This window comes from Mauremys reevesii, linkage group 1 (assembly GCF_016161935.1).
Source record: "Mauremys reevesii isolate NIE-2019 linkage group 1, ASM1616193v1, whole genome shotgun sequence".
NCBI classification, from domain to species: Eukaryota; Metazoa; Chordata; order Testudines; family Geoemydidae; genus Mauremys; species Mauremys reevesii.
This window is the reverse complement of record NC_052623.1, coordinates 20,468,503-20,495,887: the sequence shown is the minus strand read 5'-3', so window position 1 is coordinate 20,495,887 and position 27,385 is coordinate 20,468,503. Positions and strand designations below refer to the sequence as shown.

Below are 27,385 nucleotides of genomic sequence, written 5' to 3'. Positions count from 1 at the left end.
ACAGGTATCTAACAAGTCCACTTACCTAGAATGAATATATTCAGCCATAGATTAGTTCAATACTTTGCAATCCTGCTAGTGTTGCAAGGTCTGAGTTAGTCTACTTGTCTTTATCTCTGCATCCTTAAATTAAGGGCACTGATAGTGTGCAATATACATGATAGAGGTAGATGTGCAAGTGATAATTTTATTGCATAGTCCAAATTCTAACTCTATGGTGCTTTTAAAATGATCAGTTTGTTTTAAACACTTGCTGGTCGTGCATCTCCTGGTGTTAGAACTAAAAGAAGAAACAACATTTTCTCTCCCATAAGGAAGAGTTCTGGAGATAACTAATACTGTTAGCCAACTTGAATTTCTGCTTTCAAGTAAGATGTAGGTGAGATTCCTCCTTGCTGGTAGGTCTGAATCTTCCACATCCTATACTTGTTGCAAAAGCACTTTTCATTGTTGAGCTGCATCTGAAAAATCCTGACTCCTGATGTATGGGAGAAAGCGTGGCGTTGATTTTTATTGTCAGAGGTTAAATGTCCTAATGTCTCTAAGGCAGAGGTTCTCAGACCGTGATCTGTGAAACACATGCTGATGGTCCACTGGGGAATTGATTAGTCACATGGTAAAGGCCCTCCTGGTTTTTCATAGATCTTTTTAAGGTCAGAAGTGACCAGTGTGATCATCTAACCTGACCTCTAGCATGACACAGGCCACAGAGTTAAATTTCCAACCTTTAAATTGCATCAAAATACACTTGCTACTTTGCAAATGTTACTTTTCCATGGACGTAACAGCCACAGAGATGTAGTGAGCTCACAAATGGGAAGGGAAGATGGTCCATGTGACAGTCTTGTCAGCTGTAGCCCACTCTAAAAGTTTGAGATCTGCTGCTCTATGGATGTGTCTATACTTCAGGCACTACAGCAACAAGTACAGCACTACAGCTGTGCTGCTGCAGTGCCATAGTGTAGATGCTACAGCGACAGAAGAGGTTTTTCCATCACTGCAGTAAATCCACCACCCCTTTGAGAGGCAGGTCAATCTAGCGGTGTCTATACCGGTGCTTAGGTTGGCTTAACTACATCTCTCGGGGCGAGAGTTTTTCACACCCCTGTGCGACGTAGCTAAGTTTTAGGTGTACACCAGGTTTCAGAAAATAAATACCTCTTTGATCTGCTTGGTCGCACAAGGAATATAAACAAGGAGCAATGTAACAGATACACACACGTTCTTTACACGGTAGTTTGGTACATCTATTTTTCAAGCAACTGAACAAGGCTGTCTAGGTGTCATGTTTGAAATAAGAATATAAAGTTTATTCTGTCCTGACATTTTCAATAGGACTTACAATTAGTAAGGTAGTGCTTCCCAACACATCCATCACTTTAGATGACTATTTGTAGTTAGAGACTTACACATCTCAATTACATTCTTTATGTAGTGGCAATGTCTTGAAGAGAGGCTCTTGGGGAAAAGTGTGTGTTTTGGCTACTTAAAGTGAAAGAATAAGCCACCTTGCAAAACATTAAGCTAAAAATAGAAACCCCAAAACTGTTTTTACATTTTTGAGCAAAAAAATCAAACAGAAGCAAACTGATAAGACACGTTAACACTTATTTGACATCCCGACAAATTAATTTTACATGATCTGAAAAGGAATGTGCTACCTTGCTTCTCACAAGCACGTAGGCTGTTGAGCAAGTTTTTTGAAACATCTTACACAAGCACAGAGACATCTCTTCATCAGGAAATTGGCTTTTAGCACATGGCAGTGACTGCACATACACAGGTAAGTCCTGAAAATACATAACCCCCCGACTCTGCAACAAGAAAAATAAGGCCACTGGGGGAAAAAAAGTTTTTTTAAAAATATTAAGTAGCCAGGAGGCCATCAGTGACTGCTGATATGTTCTGCATGCTGCAGATATAAAGCAGAACTGCTGCAATGGGATGGTGCTTCTGGCCCTAACTCAGCAAAGCATGTGCTCGACTCCCATTTGTGGCAGAGGTGACTAAAAAGATCCAAAGTCGTGCTCCTCGGGCAGGGCACAGGCTTGCTTTGGGGCGTTTTGCGGGGAGAGAAGAGGCAGCCTCTTTGGCTGTATTTTGGAAACCGACTGCAAAGCTCTTCTCAGAAACTACTTTTTTCCAGATAATCAAGGCGCCCAATTCAGGAAAGCCCATGCTTAATTCCCATTGACTTCAATGGGACTAAACACGCTTCCTGAATAGAGACGGGTTCCTGACTAGTGACTTTAGCTATGTTTAAGTTGCAGATCTATCAGATAATGTTTACCCAGACTGCAAGCTAGCTGTCAACTGCTAGTCAAACCACCATTTAAAGATTGACATACTGATAGTGGTACTATAGAAGGCCTCTAAAGTGTGTGGGTAAATTGCAAACACATTCAAAAGGAAAAGATAATTTTGGTTAGTATTGATTGTAGATTACAGGATCTAGTCTTATCTTGGAAGAGGTAAAACAAAAACAAAAAAGATACATGGCCAAGATGTTGCAGATCTTTGAAGCAGCTTTATGGGTGCCCTGGCCCCACTCCACCCCTTCCCCCAAGGCCACACCCCAGCTCCTCCCCCTCTCTCCCAGAGCCTCCTGCATGCCGCAGAACAGCTGATCTGTGGCGGGCAGGAGGCTCTGGGAAGGAGGGGGAGAAGTTGATCAGCAGAGTTGCTGGCAAGGGGTGGGGAGAGCTGGCTGCCCATTTTTCCCAGGGGTGACCCAGCCCTGGACACCCATGAAGTCAGCACCTATGACCACAGCGACTGCCGCTCGTTGGGGGTGGTTTAATTATGATGACGGGCGAGCTCTCTCCCGTTGCCATAGAGCGGCTGCACGGGAGCCCTTAGAGTGGTGCAGCTGCATTGGTACAGCAGTACCGCTGTAAGGTCTCTAGTGTAGACTTAGCCTCAGAGCTCTGTCAATTCTGCTGAGGAGATCAAAAAAAGGCCTGGTTTTTGTAAGTACTGAGCACCCTTCACTCCAACTGAAGTCAGTGGGAGTGAAGGATATTTAGCACCTCTGAAAATCCGGTGGATATTTGTAAGATTGTAAAATATATGGCGGGGGAGGGGAGAAAATTTAAAGCTAGACCAACACGGATATAAACAAGCATTTAAATGAAGTGGCTGTGAATCTGTGAGCACGAATGATTTGCAAATGAAAGCAGGGTTAGGAAAGGGTGTTCAGTACTTGCTAGGGATATTCAGAATGACCAGAAATGGCCTCCTGGATTCTCACACAAGTTAGAAGGATTTGGGACAGTTGTTAAGTTTCCTCACATAGCAAGAATGTCTAAGTGAGTCTAAACCCCTTTTTAAAGGGTCCTTGAGCCATTTCATTAGTGCGCCCTATCCCCAGGCACTGCTGGAAAACACTCCCGAGGGGTCCTGCATCCTCAAAAGAAAATGGAAGCCTGACCTAATTTAATACAATCTCTCTACGCGTCCCACTCCCTTGACTTACTGCAAACAGCAACATATAAGCATGGTAAAAGAGAGCCCTAACTAATTACATACCTCACTAAACTGTATAAAGGTGCAAGCTTGAATTAGTTCAGAAGGATTCAATTCATGACAGGCCCCCTGGATGCTTAGACTGGCCATCACTTGGCCTACCATCTTCATAATTCAGTTACTAATATTAGTTTAGCCACGGACAACTGAATGAAAACAAATGCAACCCATTTCAAAAAATGGTAAGGTTTCTGTGACCAGCACAAAATATTAGCCCAGTATCTTCAGCTATACAACATATACACAAAAAAATATTGTGTCTTAATTTTGTTTTAACACCTTAACAATAAAACTGTTCTAAACATTATTCCCATAATGCGCCAACTCTTCACTTTCTGTTGTGTCTGGCAATACCAGTAATACAGAGAAGTCTATTTCCTGCTACACAACCCTTGAGCTGATGCATAATTTTGCCACATCAATGTCAACAGCGGTGGAATTTCTTTATTCAGCCAGTGGTCACACTTGGTTGGTTGGATCTCTCACAATCAGTGCTCCTTGGGGGGTTCCACCAGGAGAATAGGCCATATTCCAAAAAGAAACTGAAAAGAAAAGGGGGAAACAAGATTTGCTTGCAATGTAGCTTCTCAGAACAGAAATACAGTTCACTTGTTCTCAGTTTCTTGGAATTAATACACAGAACACAATGTAAAAATAAAGCCAGAAACAGGAAGGCCTGGCCAATGAAGTGTGCTTAAGTGTAAGCCAACTGAATGGCCCACTTCTACACTGCATCAGTAAGTACAAAATGTTTGACAGCTTACCTTCACCTTTGGCCTGTACTTCAGGAAAAGTGTCCTTGTGTATAAGCTAGGGGGAGAAATCCAATAAGCATTTAACAAGCAAAGTGCTGTAAGTCGAGGTACACAGCTACACTTCAGGCTTTGTCCAGAGCAAGTGCAACACTGATGACAGGAGTGATCCCCATGATTTCCTGACCGTACCAGGAGCACTTCTGTGATCACAGCTCAGCCTCAGCTTGTTCTGCCTGGGTTTACCTGGCACAAACGGAGGACTAGTCACAGAGCCCTGTTTTACTGGCTGTCACACAGAAGCAACTGAGCTATGTCTCCCCATCCCCACCCTTAAGGAAAGGGAGAGAGGAAGCCGGAAGAGCATTCCCTCTGCCACAGGGGAAACAGCAATCAGGGACTTGTCCCTCCCTAGCCTGGAAAGGTGGGAGAAAAACACTCCCAGGGGTAATGCACGCAAAACCATTCACCCTCCATTTACAGCACTGTAAATCTAGCCTACAATATTTAAACTATCTGCATTAATTTGCTTTCTGTGAAGAACTTTCTATATCTAGGTGTACTCAAGCCGTGCAGCGCACCTGCCTTCTACACCGAGCAGCTGCATTCAAGAGGACAGCAAGAAAACACTATCACAAGGAGGCTGTTGGGACTGTCCCTAGTGAAAGAACCAAAAGGAAAATAACCAGCTTTATAACTGGCCAAAAGACCCCCAAATCCTGCTCTCAGTGTGGAAAAAATTGTTTGAGAAGCTATTAAAATTCATACACTAGTTGGAATACCTCTTAAAGGTATTTATTTTATGATTAGGGTCTACCAGTTTCATGGCTGTGAAAAATGCCTCACGGACTGTGAAATAAGCCCTTCCCTGTGAAATTCCATGTCCCCTTGTTCCTAAGAGCGCCCCAGCAAAGGGGCTGGGCTGGGGAGGGACAGGACTTGTCCATCCCCTGCACAGCTGCTTTGGAGGACAGGGGAGGAGAGACCAGACCCACCTCCACCTCCAGGAATGTCCTGCGGCTGCAGGAAGCTCTGGGGTTGCTGCCTTCAGTGTCCAGCTCAGAAGGCAGCACAGAGGGTGGCAATCCCATGACCCCCCTACAACATTTGCAGACCACCCCACTATCGGGATTCCCACAATTCCCTTTTGGGTCGGGGCACCCATGGTTACGATACCATGAAATTTCAGATGTAAACATCTGAAAATGTGAAATTTTACAATTTTCAAATCCTATAGCCATGAAATTGACCATAACGGACTGTGAATTTAGTAGGGCCCTATTTATGGTTCAGAGGAGCGACAAAGCCATTTTGATGACGCGTTGCAAATGAGCAACAAAAATATTTTACCTTCCAGCCTAAACCCCGTTCTAATTCTGATCTAAAATAGACAGCCGTAAATAAAGAGCCAAAAGTGATTGGAAACTTTGAAAAGCACCTCCCGTGACCATGAATTCAGCACCATTCTTGCAAATACTTATGCTCATGCTTAACTTTACTCCCATGAGTAGCCCCACTGAAATCAGAGGTGCCTGGACATCAATGTTGTATTCTAGATGAAGACAGCACCATCGTCTCCCTGCTCCATGAGATACCTGCACCAGTTTTCAGCAGTGGTAGTGCTCATAGAAAGTTAAACACGGGTGTAAGTGTTTGCAGGATTGCAACCCGGAGGAATACAAACATTTAAGTTAACATCTAATGTTTGAAAAATGAAGCAATAGAACCTCAAGTGCATTGGCATTTTCACTGCTGGACAGTGAAAAACCATAAGATTGCCATTATGAATTGCAACCCACCCTGCAGCACAAACAATTCTACACTCTAATATATAGTACAGACGCTCCCCTGGTTACACAAACCCAACTTACGCAAATCTGCACTTCCCGAAAAAGTTGCGTAAGTTGGGGAGCGTTTGTATATAGTCTTCTTAGACAGATTTCTCTACCAATTACAGAAACTTCCGTCCCACTAGTTTAATAAAAATGGTTATTTTTCCAATCCTTTCAGCTTATATGACATTTAAAGGGCAAGATGGAACTGGGAAAATACCTGTTAAAAACTAATCCTAAAACAGTTTCATGAACATCTAATGTAGGCAATGCCTGCTACCAAGGTAAATCCCCCAATACCCACAGAACAACGCATAATTATGGAATAGATATTTTACTAGTGTGTCTGGTACTCTAAAATGATGCACTCCCAACTAGCAACTCAAATCTAAAACCATTTATAGAAACCCCACATACTTTGCTTAACAAGCTATGGGGAAAAAGGCTGTTTCCTACCTTAGTAGGATATGAAGGTAAGAGCCAAGGCCCGTAAAAATGTGCCACCAAGCATGAAACTGTGTCACGGCTCCCACAACAGGAGGCATCTTCTCTCGTACTGCCCTGTTCAAAGAAACATATCACAATGCACTTTTTTCCAGACTACGCAGTCCCAAGAAGCAGTGTTCACTTGTCAGATCATGTCACGGTTTCTGTATCTCAGCCATGTACTTCATGTGGTCAGTCTTTACTAAGTTAATAACTACGTGGTTTTTCCTATTTCTAGTTTGGGAAGATGTTTGCCGAACCAGTCTTCTCATAGGTTTGGAAAACTACTGAGAGTCTTCTACTTGAAAGGAGTACTTAAATGGTTTAGACCCATAACTTCAAGTTTCATACTACTTAAGACACCAGAAAATACTAATGCATCTTACTTCTTTCCCACCAGTTTCCTGGCCAGTGTGAAAAAACAGAAGGTTTGAGAGAGAAATTGGAACCCTTCTGAAAAAACTAACTCTGTATAAACTCAAAAGCTTCTCTCCCACCAACAGAACTTGGTCCAATAAATATCTTACCTCACCCACCTAATCTTGGGACTGACATGGCTACAACAACACTGCATACTCACTTCTCTGTATCTGGTAGCCACTTCATCCCCCCCTCACCAACCTCATGTGAAGTTTGTCTTGCCTCTCTCCCCTTCCCAGTGTGAGGCAAGGACAGACTGGGTGGACAGCTGTGAACCAAAGCACCAAGGACAGCAACTGCCTGATATATAATTCAAAGCGACTCTGGGTTTGTGGGGCCCCAGAACCTGGGCTCCAGCCCAAGCCTAAATGTCTACACTGAAATTTTATAGCCCTGCAGCTGAGCCCTGGGAGCCCAAGTCAGCTGCCATGGGCCAGCCACGAGGGTTTTATTGCCACGTAGACATACACTGAAGAGTTTTGCTGGTAGGAAGCAGAATTCAGGGCAGAACTTGAAATGCTCTGCCCAGTTGGTTGACACTTGGCACTTTTAAGGGAACAGGACAAAGCAGAGAGAAGGGAGTCAAGTTCTCTCAGCTCCTTTTCCTCATCAGAGTTCTAGAGACAAATATGATTAAGTTGGCTTTATTTTGAGGTGGAGAGAGACAGTTTAAATATCTTTTCCTTCCTTTTAAAAATCTATTTTCACATTCAGTAATAAAAATTGGATATGGTAGCGGATTTTATTTATTTCCTGTAACCCGTTAACTAGTTAGTGTTAATCCTAGAGCTGGGTTGAGGTGGATATGCTTGTGCAGACACAAATGTGCTCATAAATAGCCAGGTTAATGTCATTCTGCATTAAGAACAGAAAGGGGAACCTCCACAATGTATGTGTCACACATCAACACTCCTGGATCCATGCTCATAGTCTTGAGTGGCAGGGGCTCCCATAGCTCACAATTCAAAACTTGGTGGCTCCATCCAGGGGGGTGTTCTGTGCTAACCTAGCTGTGGAACCGTAGCAACCTTTAGTTATTTCCATCAGTTCCATTCTCTGTGGAAGTTGAAACATGTTACAGAAGTGAAGTACAAAAAGCTTACAAAATCCTGAAATTTAAGAGGAGGCAGGTGAGTTAGTGTGACTCATAACTTAGGGCATGTCTACACTTACTGGGGATCAACACTGTGGTGATGTATGCACCAGGGGTCGATTTAGCGGGTCTTATCGATCACAGATCGCTCTCCCATTGACTATGGTACTCCACCAGAATGAGAAGCATAAGGTAAGTTGACGGGAGAGTGTCCGCCATCAACCCAGCACAGTGTAGACTCCGCAATAAGTTGACCTAAGCTATGCTGACTCCAGCTATGTTACTCACTTAGATGGAGTAGTGTAACTTAGGTCGACTTACCCCCGTAGCATAGACAAGGCCTTAGATTTCCAAAGAATAAAAATTACAAGCAAGAAAACTTATCTTCTCCAACAGTACCAGCTGTAGTAAGTCACCCCTGGAGATTCCAAAGCTCCAGGGACTTCGGATTAAAGCTATGAAACAGGTATAGTTGAATTAAAAATTACTGCAACAGGCAGCAACACACATTGTACGGTAGGAAGTACACTGACCTTTTTTCCTTTTGCCAACTGGAGATGGAAAAAGGTGCTTCTAGCTATTGATGCAATCTACTAAAATGCAAACTGCAGGCAAAGGGCAGACTCCCTCAATTGATGGAGTGGTTTTGACCTCACCATTGTGTCAGCATGGCTGAAAAAGTAGTCAGTCCTTGTGCCAGTACCTGCAGCTTCAACGAACACCCTGTCATTTGTGCTGACAGAGTCATATCCCTGCGCCAGATGTATCAATAACATCAAGTTTTGGGCATGAGCTTCAACTGACATAGCTGGCACATTCACAGGTCTGAAAGCTCCAAGAGAACTCTGCTAGGACGAAGTTTCAGCTGGCCCAATGTTATGCATACATCATTAACAGCCACAACTGTGGTGGAAGGAGAATGTCCGGTTATACAATATGCCCTGCTGGGTTCTCGCCCAATACAGTAAACTACTGGTGCAATGCTATCAAAGTTGAAGTCAGTACAGGCCAAGAGAGTGCGTGGACAGAGGAGGTGAGATCACAGGAGTCAACTGGGATCTTCTTGATGCAGGCCTCAACCTGTCCTTATAGAGAGATGAGTAAACATCCTTCAAATTGGTGGTTAATACTATTGTTACCTTGCCAGACCTGTGCTCTAGGATGCATAAACTTGACATCCAGTTGTGAAATTTGACAGTGGCTTTCTGTGAGCTTTTGTTTTTGAGGCCTTCCTGGCTGACTTTGCATTGGATTGACTTGAGGTGTTGTGGGGAGGCCAGGAGAGTCTCTTCAAACGCCACGACAGGACACAAATGCCCCAAACGATGCAACTCTGTCAGACTAATTAGCTGTGATTCACCCTGAAACTCCTCCAAGAGTGGTCACTGTTCATTAGTTGACAGACATACACCTATACTGGATGTTTCCTGATCTTGTGGGGCTGCTATTTTTGACATTTTGCTGAGAAATAAAAGAAGAAGAAGAAAAAAAAAAGGCAAACCTGGAAAGATAACAGGCCCTAAAACTCCCTTTAGTGACCACAGTATGTTTTTTTAAAGTCTAGAATGAGACCCCCCAAAAAAGATAGAAAGAAAATGTCTCAGCCAGGTGGCTGAAGGATATTGAGCTCACAGTTCTGACTCCAGATCAGTCAGCAGCAGTTCAGCCATGGAAGCCTCTGCAGTACCAATGGCAAGAAAAGGACCAAATGTTGTAGGCACTAGAGGTCACTATGGGTATGTCTATACTGCAGTTAAATACCTGCAGCTGGTCCGGGTCAGCTGGCTTGGACTGCGGGCCTGTAAAACTGAGGTGTAGAAGTTTGGGCTTGGGCTGGTGCCTGGGCTTTGGGACCCTCCCCCCTTGCAGGGTACCAGAGCTTGGACTCCAGCCCGAGCCTGAACATCTATACTCCAATTTTACAGCCCCAAAGTCCAAGCTCACGCAGGCCAGCCACAGGTATTGTAGTGTACAAGTATCCTATGGTTCCACAGCAGGGGGAACCCAAGGCGTCTTCTTACTGGATATAAAGCTGTTTGAATTTTGAGCTATGGCCATTCTCCACAGCTAGGAGCATGGACATAGGAGTGTTCTGTTATCACCACGCTTTGGTGAATGTGCTTTCAAACGTGTGAGTATATTTAAGTAAAGAAACAACTACTGATTAAGCATCAAGTTTAGCATCAAAACTCTCCGTCCATGAAAGAGGTGCTTAAACTACATATATCAAACTTTTTCAAGAACTAGTTTCAAAGTAGCTGTAGATAAGATATTTAGTATTTCATCTCGAGGGCTGCCAACAAAATTGCCAGTTAAATTCCAATTCCAGAATTTCTACATAATTTTTCAAGCTAACAATGCTTAGAATTTGAGCAGCCCTTAGAGGTCTACTGTGTTGCGAGAGCTAATCAAGAGCAGACTGGATAAAACACTTGTCAATATTCTGTGGGGCTTATACTGCACATATCAGGAGATAGACTCAGAATTATTCTGCAGAAAACAAAGCAAGCCATGGAACTCAGAGATTAAAAGAGATGCAGACAAGTTGCAAATGCTTACCTCAATTTGTCACAGAAAATGTTGTCTACATTCCAAAAAAAAAATCCCATTAAAAATACACTTAAGGATGTATAGCCCAGACCCCTAAGCCATGGGTATACCCTGGGGGAGAGAAGCAAAGTGAAATTTAGTTTTTAGGATACAAACTGCATTTAAAGTACATATATAAATTACACTATTTATAAGTCAAATGCCTGGTGGAAAAAAGTTTAAAATTCCTTTTACGGGACACCATCAACTTGAAATTTAATCACATTTTAAGAACTGAATTAAAGGTACAGTACTGTCAGGTAAAACATATCCCATTTTGGGGGTGATCACTCATTTTCCCCCTAGACGTTTCTTACCCTGACGGCTAGGTGTGAAAAAAACCCAACATAAACAAGAGAGGAAAACAATTAAACTGGCTATTCCAATGCATGGACTAAACTGAAAGAATTTTTCCCCCTCTCTAATCTCTTTCAGTTATTCTTTGGTATTACTTCTAACAGTGATAGGTAAGAGAGTTTCAGACAGAAGCGTTCTGGGTTGTTGTTGGTTTTTTAAAGTAGACTGGGTCCCTTTAACATTCAAAGCAAAAATTAAAGCGGCATACCAACGCCAATCACTAGCCCCGCGGACAGTTTTAGAAAAAGTCATTTCAGATTGTGTTTTACCAACAAGAGCCATTAGGAAAAAAATCCTATTTAGGATACAAGACAAATGTGCTGAAGAACCACAGATGTAAGGCAGCACATCGTTCATAAATCCAACCTTACTGTTTGCATTCATGTAGGCCACAGAATCTTTAACTTCTTAGTGGAAGTAGGTGAAGTTTGTTCCTTTGACAGCACTAGGACAAGTCCTCAAAAATATCCAATTCCAACCCCAAGAAGCTACCATGAAACACAGTTCATGTTATTTTTATCACCACGAATACACAGTTCAGATTTTGGTTTAAGATGCATTCCTGAGTTGCTTATTGTCTTTTGCATTATTTTTGTGACTGTGATTTATCATCTATAGAAACAGCAATATCACCGATAAGAACATATCCTGTATCAAGACAAATGGACAGGGCTTTTTAAATGTAAATAAAATTCTTTGACAGCAGTGCTCCCTGTTAATATACATTTTGGAGTTATGGAGTCTAGTGATTGGCATTAGGCATGTCGTTTATACGCTTGTAGATATTTTTTCCTCAAGGCAAACACATCAGACATACACTGCATGTGTTACTGAGGGGGTAAACACAAAACCCATTCACGTCATCAGCAGACTGATTTCTAACTAGCATTTATTTAGTCCCATAAATATAACAGGCAAGCTGAGCCAAAGCACCAAAACGTCCTTACCCAAGGAGCTTACTTTCTAAGGGCGCAAGTTAGCTGAACATATGAACGAGCAAAGAAAGGCATACATTATATACCGGGGTAGGCAATCTATGGCACACGTGCCAAAGGTGACATGTGAGCTGATTTTCAGTGGCACTCACACTGCCCAGGTCCTGGCCACTGGTCTGGAGGGCTCTGCATTTTAAATTTAATTTTAAATGAAGCTTCTTAAACATTTTAAAAACCTTATTTACTTTACATACAACAATAGTTTAGATATATATGATAGACTTCTAGAAAGAGATCTTTCTGGCACGCGAAACCTTAAATTAGAGTGAATAAATGAAGACTCGGCACAGCACTTCTGAAAGGTTGCCGAGCCCTGTTATATACTGTTAATTACAGCTGGAATGGCTCATTAAATAGATGGGGTTATGTGTTTCATGGAGGAGGAAAGAGAAGGGGGTTTACATGCATTATTAACTAAGAGTCTGGTCCACGAGCACAGGGCAGCATAAATGAAGGCACAATGTGGGACTGGGTGAAAGAGACCCTCTGAGCAATCAAACTAGGAGGGTGTGCGGGGAACGAGAGGCGAATGGTGAGGAGACAGGTAGAAGCATAGTTCTGAAGAGTTCTGGAAGTAAGAAGCCAGAGCAGGAGTCTAAGGAAGGGAGGCCCAATCTGAGTCATAGAAGACAAAGATCTTAGGGGCTGGGTTTGGATGGATTTGAGGAAGAGAAGATATTGGGGGTGGAGGGGTGTAGGTAAAGGAAGGATATTTTTGCAGTTAGGCACTAGACTGTGCCTCAGGATAGCAGAGTTCAGGAAGGGATGAATTTTGGCAATGTGGAGGAAGTAATTACAGGATATGGCAAGGGTCTGGATATGAGAGAAGAAGAGTGACTGAATGCCATCAAGTATTGGGTAAGAGAGGAAGGTGGGGTAAGAGAAGGAAAGGTTTGGTTTTACGCATTTTAACTGGAGTGATAGCAGAATATATAAGATAAGATGTTGGAAAGATAGGCAGAGTTGTTGGGATCTACAGGGCTGGAAAGACAGTAAAACTAAGCTGAAAACACACACACTTTTTATGGTAGAAAAACTCAAGATGGATATATATTGCTCAGAGCTAAGCAGTATCTGAACCCCTGAGAGAAAAGATCACTCAAGCAGGAGAAACATAAAAGAGGAGAGGGCACAAAGCGAACCAAGAAACTTAAATTAATATATTTATTCACACTGGCTGCTCTGTTTCTTCAGTTTAGCCAAGAGACTTTTTACTGGTTCTCAGTTCTTCCAGTACTTTTGATACCATTCCTTTTATTTTTGGGAAAAAAATTAAATTCCCAACTTCACGTATATCATACTTTAGCCATTCAAAACAGTAACTTCAACAAAACTTTTACCTTTTAGCATCCAAGTACTTTACATGCTAATTTTAAGTACTGGGCTGCAGGGAAAACATTAACTGAAGTGCTTAACCCCATGACAGACCCCCCACTTCAGCCAGCTACTAGAATTATTGTTTGAGAACTGGCAGTATTTGAAGTACTTTACAAAACATAAAGAAAGAGAAAGTCCCTGTGCCTGGACAAATCTACAAACTACCGGTCCAAAGCTACCGTCAAAACAGTTGACAAAAGACATTCTCTCCGGCGCTTTTCGTCGGCAAAACTTGTGACTTTTGAGGTGTGTGTGTTTGTGTTTTTAACATCTCTGAATGACAAAAGTTTTGTTGTTCAGTTGCCACTGTAGACAAAGCCTAACTTCAATGAAATATCTTTACCGAAAGAGATGAATCACTCCTCCATTTTCACAAGACAGAGAGCATATGACTTTGCATCTCTCACTCATTTGGAGAAGTGGTCGCAATGCCAGTTTCTCATGTTAATATGTTTTTAAAATGCACAACCCTTAGATGCAAACACCTAGTTAGAACATATCTACTTGTAATGCTGAGCTAAATAAAAAGTCACTTACCACAATACAATATATACAGACCGAAGTACTATAACAGAAACCAGTGCTCCATACACAATCTGCAGGAAAGTGGAGATAAAATTCAATGTTAGTGTGTCACAGGCAGGTATTATTGAGTTTGTGTACCATACTAACGCAAAAGACAACTAAATGTTTGTTGGTTTATCATCTATAGTATCTTTACTGACTTTTTCAAACCATCATTTTCTCTATTTCTCAGTATAGAGAATAGTTTCCCCCCTTTAAGTTTCCAAACAAAAGAAAAACAAAAACAAAGCCACAGTACAAAATGCCTCCCAAAATAGAAGCATGGTTATATCCAGGTCCAACTGTTGGAGAGGTTTAGCTCTTTTTTCTGGAGATAGGAAAATCCAGATTTCAGGGACAGGTCAGGAATTGAATTAGAAAGCAAGCACTAGGCAGCACTCTTGTATCCTAGTCACTATGGTGAAGACAAGGAAAAGTGCAGTTCACAGCTCAAAGGGTAGTCAGCATCCTGCAGTTGAGTTTTGATTAGGGAGCACATCACCATGTCTTCCCTTCTCTGTGCACTTTAATTCAGGCCTGCACAGATGACAGTGGCCTTGGACGGTGTCTAAAGTGGCAACTCCTTCACAGACAGCGTTTGCGACTAATGATACCGTGCAGCATTACTGAAGGCAGAAATCTGAATAGACTTCACTGCGTCTACCATTCAGCAAAGCCCAAGGGAGCATTCTAAGTTAACTATGGCGTATGTTCAGCATTGAGGCCTTGTCTAAACAGGGATGAGGTAGTGTTCTATGAGTAGACCAACAACTCCATCATGATATGCCTGTTTATCTGAGAGGACCTAGTGAAACTGGTCAGCAATTATAATGGTATTAGTGGGGGCCCTAGGAGACAAACTCGCCCATTAGCTGATACGATTAGCCCCAATACCAGTCTCCACCAGAAGAGAATTTATTTTACAAAGAGCTTGGCCACACCATGACATGGAAAGCTGTAGCGTAATTAAGCCAACTATGATGTTTATAGAGTGGGGGAAATCCTAGAAATGGGACAAGCTGCAGAAGTGGCTGAACAAAAGGATTTTAGGAGTTGCCATAGAGGCTAAGTTGAGGGGAAAAAAAGTGAATTCATTTCCGTACACTTTTAGGTGAGGTGGATTCTCATGAGGAATAAGATGATCTTGCAGTTAACACACAGCACATGGCAATGAATCCACAGGAAGAGTTGTATAAACAGAGGACAGGGACACATGAGGATGGAATTCTTGACACTGGTGTCAGCACCACACATTGCTCTTTGGGACAAGTTGACTTTTTGCAACTTCAGCTGAGAACATCTTAGAGTAGCCTATGCAAAGCGCCTCTTATTAAACGGTCACACACACTCTCTCTCTCTCTCCTTTTAATAAATCTTGTTTTACTGAGAAACCGGCTGCTGACTTGAGGACGCTTCACTTAGTCAGCCAGAGAACAAGCACCTGGCACCCTCAAAAAGAGAGGTGCTGTAGGATAAAGAGTTACTGGAACTGAAACCCCTGTGCTGGCATTCTAAATTTTGGTCAATAGGGAACAAGCAAATGCATTTATTCCCAGTGAGGTATACTACAAAAAGCTGGGCAGATGATACAGAGCGGAGCAACCATGAGACTGAATGAGATGAGAGGTGGCCGTGGGGTTAGGTAACTATCTCATAAAGCAGAGATGGGGCATTGATTAATGTTTCCTGCCCCCCAAAAAGGAAGAGCAGGCTGAATTAAATTAAGTGGCAAAATGAGACAAAAAAAGAAGGGGTAATAAACTCTTAGCTGGTGTATATCAGCACATCACTAATTTATACCAGCTGAGAATATGGCTCAGGAAGGATTGTACCCAAAGACACCACCCCAGTGTGAAAGGCAGCAATTAGGAAAAGAAATGAATAGGAAATAATTTATGGCTGCCCACATCTTTCCCACATGCAGCAGGGGGTTGGTGACCTCCTGAGTTCTCTTCCAACCCTCATCTTCTCTGATTCTATGATAAGCCCCCAATGGACTCCTCTAACAGTGTAAGTTATAAGGTCAACAGCCCAAATGAGAACACATTAGCAGAAATGATAGTATCTGGCACTTTTCACCCATAGATCTCAAAGCACTTTACACAGGAGGTAAATATTTTCCTTATTTTACACATGGGAAAATAGAGACAGAGGTGAAGTGACTCGTCCCCAATTATGCAGCAGTCTAGTGGCAAACCAGATTAAGACCCAGGTCTCCTGCGTTCCAATCCAGTGCCACACACACACACTGGTCCATACTACCTTCCATTTACCATAGTATTCTCCTGGTACATCAACAAATCAGTGAGATGGACATGGAATCCTTGGCCAATAAACCATAGCATGAAGCTAGGCAGCAGCAAAGTAATATTTCAAATTGCACAACTTGGGTATTAATTTTTAAAACGTTTCCATATGCAAACCCTTTTTTGTTTTGCAGCACACTTCTAATCTTCCTCTTTTCTTCTTTTCCTTCCATTTACCCTTCAGCCATTTTAAGATAACTCCGTCATTCAACAGAGAGGTAGAGGAGAAGCCAGGAGGGTTTGCCCTGGAGGGACCACAAAGGGGAGAATACAGGTGCACCTGCCCTAAATTGTGATATCCTCCAGATCCCTCTCTATTTTTCCTTCCCCGTTCCCTGACTTTCCTTTGTTTTTCCTTTTAGCTAATCCCTTCATATCTTCCCTTCTCACTCTTGATCTACATTAAATATAAATATTTAATAAACAGAACTCCTCCGAGAATTATATTGAAAAACCAAGACCACTACAAAACTGAGGAACTAGTATGGCATTTGCAAACCAACATTTTACTGACACTGCTTGTACGTTCTACCCCTTTCCCCACCCTTTGTTTTGTTTATTTAGCCTTCGGGCCAGCAGCTGTCCCTCTGGCAATAGAATAACTGGGGCCTGTAGTCACCATCATAATACAAACAACAAATTGGTCTGGTTATTGGCATAACAATACTGTAACTGTAGCAGCTGGGGAAAATCCCTTCACAAAAATGTAAAGGCAGCTATTGAAGGATTGTATATTAGTCTCAAATCAACCTTTAGCATTAAAGAGGAGAGGTTATGGTGACTGGCAGTACACAAGAATGTCTACATTTTACTATTGATAAGGCTACGATTCTGTCACGGATTCTGTGACTTTCCGGGACCTCTTTTGGGACAGGGCTGGAGCAAGTGTCAGTCCCGAGGCCAACCGGATCCCTGAGCCTGCCGAACAGCTGACCGCTGGCCAGCCCAAGGCCTAGCAAAGCAGCAGCCCCTGGCTGCCAGAGCAGTGGCTGGGGTTGGGGGAGTCCTTGGGGCTGGAGCGGCTGCTGTTTGTCCACCCCACACCTCCACGTATTTTTAGTAAAAGTCAGGGACAGGTTGCAGGCTTCTGTGAATTTTCGTTTATTGCCCATGACATGTCCCTGACTTTTACTAAAAATACCCAAGACAGAAACTTAACCTTAACTATCCATATGCAACAGAACGGACTCAATTCTGACCTGAGTCTTTATGGTACTTAAAGTGAAGCTCCAATCCAGACTATGTGAAAAGTGCACAGTGCACCAGCCCCATTTGTGTTCTGAGTAAGAGCCAATTAAAGTTGTTACTAAAACAGTCACTACTTTTTATTCACCACTGCAGTACAGAACTAAACAAAGGGATTTGCAAGCATAATTCCAATCCAGTTTATGCATTAACAGAGAAGTAAAGTCTTATTACCTTTATTGGGGAGATATGTGACCCAGAAACAACCCCGCTAGACTTGACATAGTTATTGTTTGTTAATACTGAGCCAATGGAGGAAAGCTTTATACATATGTACATACTGCCTGTGTTTCAATGTCCAGAGGGAGTTCACGCCTTGCTGCAACCAGAGGCTGAGTCCTCCATCTTTGTGCCTCTCCGTACTGTGTATAGTTTGAGGTCCTTTTAGTATTTCCAATGCATTAATGAACACTTCTATCTTGTCTTAACCCCGATTTCCAAAAAGGACAAAATTTAAAATGATCTGTTTCCCTTTGACACCCAAATCAAGAGACTTGTTCTAAAATGTTAGAAAACTCACTTAAAGAGACAGCACGCTAAAGGACAACCAAAGGATAGTTTTGATCATTTTCCTTACTGCATTCTTCTTACTTACAATTTCCATCTCTAAACATTCCTCTATTTCTGCCTGGATAGACATTTCTGCTATACAGACAGATTTCTGTCACACTGGTTAAAATAGTAGCCAACGTCCAGCTTTTATCACGTAACAGACTTACACTGGCTCTTTGTACAAGTATGAAAGGCTTTCACTCTGTCTAGCGAAACATCTGGCTTACGGCCAGCCCACAGGCCAGGTAAAATACTGGCTAAAAATGTTACTCTTTGTAGCAGCTACTGACAGAATGAAGAAGCAAAAACTGAAGGAAAGCACTTTTCCTTAGAGCCACTGACTTGATCCCTCAAAATCAGTGGCTTAATGGCTTGGATAGAAGATAGTCATAATAATGCAGGGATAAAAATTAACTATTGTTGTGAATGGAAAGACATCCATCGTTGACACATCTTGAAAAAAAAGAACAAGAATTTAAAGTAGCGTATTAGTAATAAAATGAATATATATGTTTGTTGTTCCAGTTTCTCACTCTTTCTCAAATAGTTCTTCCTGACATACTCCAAACACCACCAACCTCAGACCCAAAGCATTTAAACATTGTAAAGAGGTGCTGTGTCCATGAAGGGATTATAATTGTAGAGTCATGCTACAGTAGTTTCTTGCTGGAGGAATATAAATGGAGCCACACAGCAAGCTTTAAGTAATGCTTAAACCCATCCTATACATTTCCTAGTCTACCTTTTAAACTGAATTTAAAAAGTTTCTTCCCGGCTCCCCACAAAAGATAAAAACACTTATTTGTTTTCTTTTAAAAGCTTTGCTCATATTTGCTTCAGTTAATAGGTAATAAAGGAGATATACCAATCTCCTAGAACTGGAAGGGACCTTGAAAGGTCATTGAGTCCAGCCCCCTGCCTTCACTAGCAGGACCAATTTTTGCCCCAGATCCCTAAGTGGCCCCCTCAAGGATTGAACTCACAACCCTGGGTTTAGCAGGCCAATGCTCAAACCACTGAGCTATCCCTCCCCCTTTATGTTGCTTCTCTCTGCATTTCTAAATATGGCATTAAATAACTGCATCACTTAAATTATAATACTTTGAAAACATACAAGGCAGCTTTATGTAACTCTGCCTCTTGCAGCATCTGCTTTAAATTGGACTAGAGAAAACAGCAGGCCAAATAAGAAAGTTTGCAAAGCAGCTTAAATAAAAGGAAGCAGAATAAGCGTCTCTTCAACTTTTGTTATCACAAAACACTGCCCTCTCCATTGTATGTGGCAAAAATGAAGCTGCACATTATTCAGGCTGCCACAATTTTTCACCTTTGCACTGGAAAATACACCTTAGGCTTATCAGTAGTAAATACTTTGCCCTTAAAAGTAGGTAACACCTTTCATCTGCGGGACCTAAATATAATTTACAAAAAACTAACTGAAACCAGTATTTTGCAACTGTTTCACACGAAATGCAGAAAGTTGAGTGACTCACACAAAATCACTTTCTGTATCGAGTCAGAGGCACAGTTGGGAAATACAGTTTGGGGACTCTGAGGGAGACTAGCCCCAGACTCATCAGACTGCATTTCCAGTGGGGACAGGTTCAGTTTTCTGCTATTTCCCATCATTTATTAACACTGCTCCTGGCTTTCTGCCCCAGCCTTCATTAAATTGGCTAGCATCAGTTTGTCAGCTTCAACTATTATTGCAGATATCAGGAACTGTACCAAGAGAGTCTGGGTTTTTGTACATCACACAATATTTATCAGTTAATATATTTTTCTCCAAAACAAAATGTTTAACATTAAATATTTACACATTATCTATCCTGGAACTCTTATTTGCAGTTTACAGTACAAAAAACAGATGTCTACACTATAGGACTTAAATGTGTACTTGAGTTTCTGAAAGATGCTTGGGCAGGGGGGAGGAATCAGATGTTTAAACTGCTACTTATATTACATCACTATCTAGAAACCCCATCCAAGATTAGGGCCCCACCGTGCTAGGCACTGTACAAACACAGTGATGGTGCATCTTCACTGCGGAGTTACTTCAGGTGATCAGCATCCAGGTCTGAGCAATTGAGTTAGCTTAGCCCGGTTGTGAGCAGCCCCACTGCAAAGCCCCACCCATGATATTTTGTCCTCACTGGGGCTGTACTCAGGTGTGTCACTAGAACTTCTGGGGGCATATCCCATAGTTCTTTGTGCTGCAGCCAGTTGAGCTGCTCTATGATTCTTTCCTGGTAAATTGTGGGAGAACTTATCTGTCTTTCTGAGCACACAGAGGCAAAGTGTGGGAAGTCACTAGAGGACTATTAGCACTCGAGTGATTTCGTCTGCTTCCTCACTGCAAAAATAGGTGGGTTACCAGCACAAGTACAAGCCTCACTCTTGTTTCAGCCTAATGCCCAGATAGGCCAACTAGCTCATGTTAGCAGCACCCCCAAACTCGAGGGAGAGGTTGTGTGTGGACAGAAGGGGGAGGGTAGAAGCAACACTTGAGTAAGAGCCCAAGTTAACTCTGCAGTGAAAACATCTCTTGAGAAAGCCTCACCACCCTGAAGAGCTCACAGTTTAAATACACAAGACAAACAAAAAGGTGGCGGGGAAACAGGCACAGGAAGTTGAAGCGATTTGCTCGAGGTCAGTGGCAAATCTGGGAACAGAACCCAGGCCAGGACCCTTCACTGGCTCATGCTGCCTCTCTGGTAGTATAAAAGAATTTTAAAGGAAAAAGGAACAGTGTTCATTTTGCACAGCAATCTGAAAACCTGGAAGGTAAGAAGCTTTTTCCCCATCATAAACTGTTAAATCTCCTTTAAAGTGTTTTAAATTACAATTGGACGTCTGATCTACCACTAGCTGCAATGTACGGTTTTCTTTGCTCAGTTTCAGTCCATTACTCCCGTTTACGCTCTTTGTGCCACCATAAACAATTCCACTCCTTCCTTGATGTTCATACACTTCAAACCCTTGGAAAGTTAATCAATCCCCCATCTTTTGTCATTTAGCCAACTTAATCATGCTCTTTGAAATCTTTCCATTCATCAATCCTTCCAGCTCTATATTTATTTTTGTTGCTCTTCTCCAGATTCCCACCTGGCTAGAGCCTCTATACGCAGTGTCACAAATGGGATTACTTTTTTTTTCCTTCTTCTTTTTCTTTAAAGCCGCATGATGGTCAAGTATCAGATATAATTAAACAGTTTCATGATTCCTTTTTGTTGTGAAGAACTTCTGACCTTTCAAATGTTCAGACTGCTGAGAATGAACAGAACGGGTACAGTTCTCTTGCAGCTTGAGTTTTTAAGCTAGACTGAACTGGAATGTTTCATTTGAATTGAAATATTTTCTAATCAGAGAATGGCAGCAATACCCATCACTCCACAGGAAGGGTTTTACTTTTTCTTTTAAAGTCTGATGAATATTGATACTTATAAAAGTAAGATCTAACAAACACTAATAGTATCAGGCATAACGAGAGAGTTCCTGAATGCAATCCTGCTACCACAGTTTAAAACTGCCCCCCTATTCCTACTACAGCCGGGGCCAAAGTATAGCCAGTGAATCTGGCCCTCTACTTGAATTAAGTGTGGCTCATTGAAGCTGAAAGCCCCAGCTGCCCATCAAGTGAGTGGATCAAGATGGTACATGATGCATTGGGAGATCTAGGCTCTCAAGGCCACACCTTTGTATTAGAGATGAGGCCACCTCTAATTTATTCCGTTAAGAAAATTAAGTGCAGCCTTCAGTTGGCCAAAGGATGGACAGGCCGCTCTTACCATTGCAGCACTGGGATTTCTAAACCTCCTGGATACCTACTTTCAGTGTGGAGGAGAGACTCACTGTACTTTTACCTATTTCCTTACTATGCCATAAACAAACAATTAGAAGCCCCTCTACTTGTAAGCAATTTAGGGGCATTAGCCAGGAAGAAAACAGAAGAACAGTAAAGAACGTAAGCAGCTGACTGAAAAATGAGGCCTGGATCATGGGTACTGAAAGAATGCAGGACTCTTCTGTTGCTAGGAGGGACTAGGACTTTGTGGACTAGGAGATTGAGATGATACAAAAAGCATGTTACTCTCTACGTGAACACACCTATTTGCCACTTCCTTTGTAAAACTGACCAATGTATAGGGACTGGATGAGATAAGTAATACCAGGAATCAAGTCCCGTACGGAAAAAAATATTGTTTGGCTATTTAAGAGCGAGTATAGACTTGGGCCTGAAAGTTAAACTGCAATTATATATAAGTAATTAAGTTAACATTAATTCTTCAGAATGCATTCATTTCACTAAACATTTATTGAAGTTACACAACAATTCCCTGTGTACTCTATCTAAAATAAGGGGCAAATACTGAGGTGGAAAAAATACCTAGCTTAGTTACACAATCAGAGAAATATTCCTTCCCGATTTACAGTGCATTTGGGTAAATTCCATGCAAAAATGAATGCAGTACTGGAACATTTGGAATTTGTTCATTTCCCTAATAATTAACAATTTGGAAAGAGCTGTCATAGCAGAAAAACCATATTTTTAAGGAGCTATGTATTTTTCACTGTTACCCGTCGCAACTTCACGGTGAAATGATGACTGAGGGCATGAAGGCTACATTCTGAACTGAATGGAAACCAGATAGAAACATTAAAGCCAAGAGGCAAGGATTTAAAGTTTCCTGGAATTCTCCCTACTGCTACAGGAAAGGGACCTCTTAATTTGCATCATGTTTAGGAGCTCAGACGTTACAAGCATACCAAGCTGGCTGCAGTCAAGCTGTAATACTTTCACAGCAGTGTGTAATACTGCTCAGTGGGCATTTGGCTTAAAACAATCGGCATCAGGAGCTGAGCACCCGCAAAACACATTAACTGTCCAGATGTTATCCTGTCAGTCATCCATGTGGGGAAATATCCACCCCCATTCTGTGTAGATACATAATCGTGACTGCTAACCTTTTGCAGTTGTAAATACCAGCACAAAAAAGGCAACACTCCATATTGGTAGTACTGACCCTCTCCCTATCAATACACAGATCAATCTCTAGGCATGCAAGTGACCACGGGGGCCTGAAAACGCAGCCTGTCACATTTCTCTAGAAGATGCAGGCTACATTGAGTTTTCAGTCAAATATAGGTGGGTACAGATAAAGGGAAGATGACACATCCACGGAGGGAGGCAGAGGGAGAGAACTGCTACTCAGTACTCCATCGCTCTCATAACAGACCTAGTAGCCCTGCTGCTGAAGCCCCTTAACTCATCTGCCCTTTATAGCTTTCCTGGTATTTTCATGCCAGAATGACCTGTGCTTCTGAAGCCCCAGAGTCAAATCACTATGAACTCAGATTTCATAGTGGTAGCCGTGTTAGTCTGTACCAGCAAAAACAACAAAGATTTCTCCCATACTGTTACTCACCTTCTTGTCAACTGTTTGAAATGGGCCACTCTCATTACCACTACAAAAGTTATTTTTCCTCCTTTGGTATCCTACTGTTAATTGAATTGCCTCGCTAGATTGACCTTACACTTGGTACAGCAATTCCCATCTTTTCATGTATTTATACCTGCTCCCGTATTTTCCACCTCGTGCATCTGATGAAGTGGGTTCTAGCCCACAAAAACTTATGCCCAAATAAATTTGTTATAGTCTCTAAGGTGCCACAAGGACTCCTCGCTGTTTCTGTGAGCTCAGAGGCATAAATGCCAGGAAAGCCACAGAGCACCAAAAAGTTAGGGTACTGAGTATATTTCCATATATTGAGTCTCTTCTCTTCAAAGGCAGCAGATGCGTTTCTCTCACACACAGCAGCCTTTATATAGCAGCCAGTTTTCATCCCTATCTTCTGACAGGAAATAGGAGGAGCCAGCAGAAAAACAAACTGGCTGTATCGCTATTAAGGAGCAACTAGGGCTGGAGAGATGGGTCACATGGCTTCCCAGCAGCCAAAAAGAGAGAAGAAGAAACAGGTGTCCCTTGCTCTCATGCACCCCACCCCACAGTAGCCCTGGTTATTTATATAAGGTAGCCAGTGAATATCCAGGTAAAATATTCACTCAAATACTGACTTCACCCCATCACTCCTTGACAATGAAATACAATCATTAAGTTTTGACATAGTTCTCCAATATTTTTTTCCAGGTCACCAAATGACAGGACTTCAGTACGCCAGTAAAAAAATGCGAAAGGTACAATTATTTTTTTTGCAAACTGTGATGTACAAAATTCTCAAACATGACACCAGCATGGCTACAGCAACACTGCATACATTATTTAACAAGACTGTCTTTATGCTAAAGAATTAATTGCAAAGGAATAAGATTTACCTGATGAAATACCGGCTCTTTCAAATTTAGGTAAATCTGCAAAGAGTCAAAGAAAAAGTGTTACACATACTTTGTTTTGCATACGGATATCTTTATGATTTTCAATATGTAAAACAAAGACTTAAGCCATGTTAGAATAAAAATACAACTATCCACCTACACAGTACTAAACTTGATTAAGCATCGGAGTTCTTTCCCCTGACAACAGCAAGTACCAATATTCTTTGAGTCCCTCCAGATTTATGTCACTATTTAAAAAAGTAGTTTTAATAGCAACCCTAAACAGATAGTTTTAGATGTGAACATCTCTCAATTTATTCAAACTGCAATACACATACAGTAAGTTAAAAGTGCATTAAAATTTTAAACATATCTAATCCTTGATAAATACTGAAACAGGCTGAACTATAGTCCTCATAGGCAATTAATTTTTTCTTGAAATTATCAATCTGTGTCTGTTAAATGATATCTCTAAATTCCCATGGATGCTAATAAAAAGTCACAGTAGACTCCTACTGCTAAGGTAGTGAGTTCAAATCCCGCTTTGGAAAAAAGTGGGCATTGTATCTATGAACAGAATTATTTTTTCATTTCAGTCTCAATCTGATCTGCTCCACAACATGGCATATCAAAAAGGCTCAGAAGAACAGTCAATGCATATAAAGATGCAAAATCTGCAATACATGAGGATAACGGTCAGCAATGAAACTGGTAGGATTACTTGGCTTTGTCTCCCATCACCAAATATAGAGATTCCACCCATGTTAGTTTTAGGTTCTTAGGAAGCATCCCCCCAAACAGACAGAGAGCACACTGAACCAAGGAACAGAATCAAAATTAACTTTAACTGTGTCATATTTATGTTGATAATTTTAAACAGTTAACTTTTAGTTGTGGCTGGTTTTGATTTCTATTTAGCACATCTATTGCTTTCTAACTGCAGATCTCAATGCACTTTACAAAGATGACTGAGCATTATCCTCATTTTACAGATGAAACTGCCCAAGGTCTCAGAACAAGACAGTGGAACAGTCAGAAGAGCAGACCATTTTTCTGACTCCCAGTCCCAGGACCTAGCACCTGGATTGTCTCCCTATACGCTTTATATGAACGAACTTTTCTTTTTCCACAGAAAGTATTTTGGATCAATTTTTATTTACAGGAAGCATTGAAGTTTCCCATAGAAAAATTACATTTTGCACAATGCAATAACTAAATTAGTCTCCCCAGCTTTGAACAGAATAATTCACCGCATGCCCAGTTTCAACAGCAACCAATAAAGTACAAGAGATGGAATTCTGCCAGTTTAATATTCCTTAAGTGTCAGGAAAATCACTAATGCCCATATGAAAGTTCTGCATAAGAAAAAGTTACTTACTATGCTGACTATGATGCTGAAAGTTATTAATACAAAAAGCAGATGATAATTGACACTGTTCTTGTGCTTGAAACATTCGTACCTGAAATAAAACAGAGGAAAGTTACGTGTCTTACTTTATCATATATAAATGATAAATCCTACAAGAGGTAATAATATTAAAAGGAATCATTTGTTGGAGATTAAAGGAAACGTGAGAAAAGTGACACGAAACTCATGGCCCTGTGAGAAAAATTGGACTTTCCCACAAGGCCCTGTCACTTTTACAGATGGAATATATTTCACTTGTAATAAATATTGGCTTGATATTTACTCTTAATTATAGGTCACTGTATGAACGACTTGTTTGGGAAAAATACAAGCTAATATATTCAGGGAAAGATAACCCAATGAAAAGAAAAAGCCTGGGAAGAACTAATGCCTAAAAAGACTTACTCTTTCATGGAAAGCAAATTAGACATAAGTTTGATGTGGTTAGTAGAAAAAAAAACCCACTGAAAAACGTTTACATAGTAACATGTTGCCCAAAATTGCATTGCATCAGAAAACAGGAAACTGAATGGCTGTGGTGCAGTCACACTTAGATTATGGGGTACTATTCTGCGAACCACATAATCAGAAAAGGGTTTGATACACTGGAAAGAACTCAGAGAACAGCAAACGTGACTAGGGCTGGAGGAATGGATGTGTAAAGAAAAATTAAGACCTAAGTATGTATAGCTTAGCTAAACGATAAAGGATTAATATGTCTACAAACCATCACAGAGGAAGCAGAATTACTTAGTCTTATGGTAATGGGATGAAAGGGAGGAAAAATATATACTTATTATCTGCAAAAAATCTTCAAGACAGGAAGATGTATGGCTCTGGAGTATCTTGCCAAGGGAAGTGGTGGGAATTCCACTACTTGGGATTTTAAGTTAGATTGAACCAAGGGCTAGGGAACGTTCTGTATTGAACAATCCTACTTTGGTAAGAAGATGAAATAGATGATCTCTCTTCTTGAACTTCCATAATTTTACTAAATATAAGGACATTATGTAAAGCACATAAATTTAAGAATTTATATGCGGTATACTACTCACTGTACACAATTTTAAGCAGATTCTGTGCATAAGCTTCTCTTTGGTCTTTTATACTTTTAAAAATATGGAATAACCAATACGAACGAAGAACCGGTGTTTGAATTTTGGTTTTTTCTTCTCTGAATCACATCCAATTCAGGCAAAATAAATGCAAAAGAAATCTCAGGGGGACAGGATAAAAAAGATGGAGAAAAGTTGTTCTCTCTTGCCACAGAAGTTTGGACAAGAGACAGTGAGTTCAAACTACAAATTAAATCTCAGGAAAAACTTCCCAGCTGTAAGAACAGTAGGACAATGGAATAGACCACACAGAGAGGTTGTTGTGGAAGCTCCTTTACCCGAGGTTGTCAAAAGGAGGCTGTATAGCCATCCATCTTAGATGGTTTAGATCAGTGGTTCTCAACCTATTTACCACTGTGGGCCGCATATGCAGCTCTCTGTGTGTTATGTGGGCCTCATCCACACAATATATATACTAGCTGCATGGCCCTGAGG

The 27,385-nt window shown here is 41.4% G+C and overlaps 1 protein-coding gene across 1 annotated transcript in view; it reads right to left on the bottom strand.

Moving 5' to 3' along the window:
- Positions 1-1,283: 1,283 nt before the first annotated feature.
- ACER3 (alkaline ceramidase 3) overlaps positions 1,284-27,385 on the bottom strand; it is a 69,752-nt gene continuing 43,650 nt past the window's right edge. Inside the window, exons 5-11 of the mRNA XM_039534891.1 lie at positions 25,806-25,887; positions 24,428-24,463; positions 13,964-14,022; positions 10,668-10,769; positions 6,566-6,670; positions 4,290-4,335; positions 1,284-4,067 (exon numbers count right to left, since the gene is read on the bottom strand). Coding sequence (XP_039390825.1) covers positions 4,014-4,067; positions 4,290-4,335; positions 6,566-6,670; positions 10,668-10,769; positions 13,964-14,022; positions 24,428-24,463; positions 25,806-25,887 — 484 coding nt within the window. The 3' untranslated portion in view covers positions 1,284-4,013. The remainder of the gene's footprint in view (positions 4,068-4,289; positions 4,336-6,565; positions 6,671-10,667; positions 10,770-13,963; positions 14,023-24,427; positions 24,464-25,805; positions 25,888-27,385) is intronic.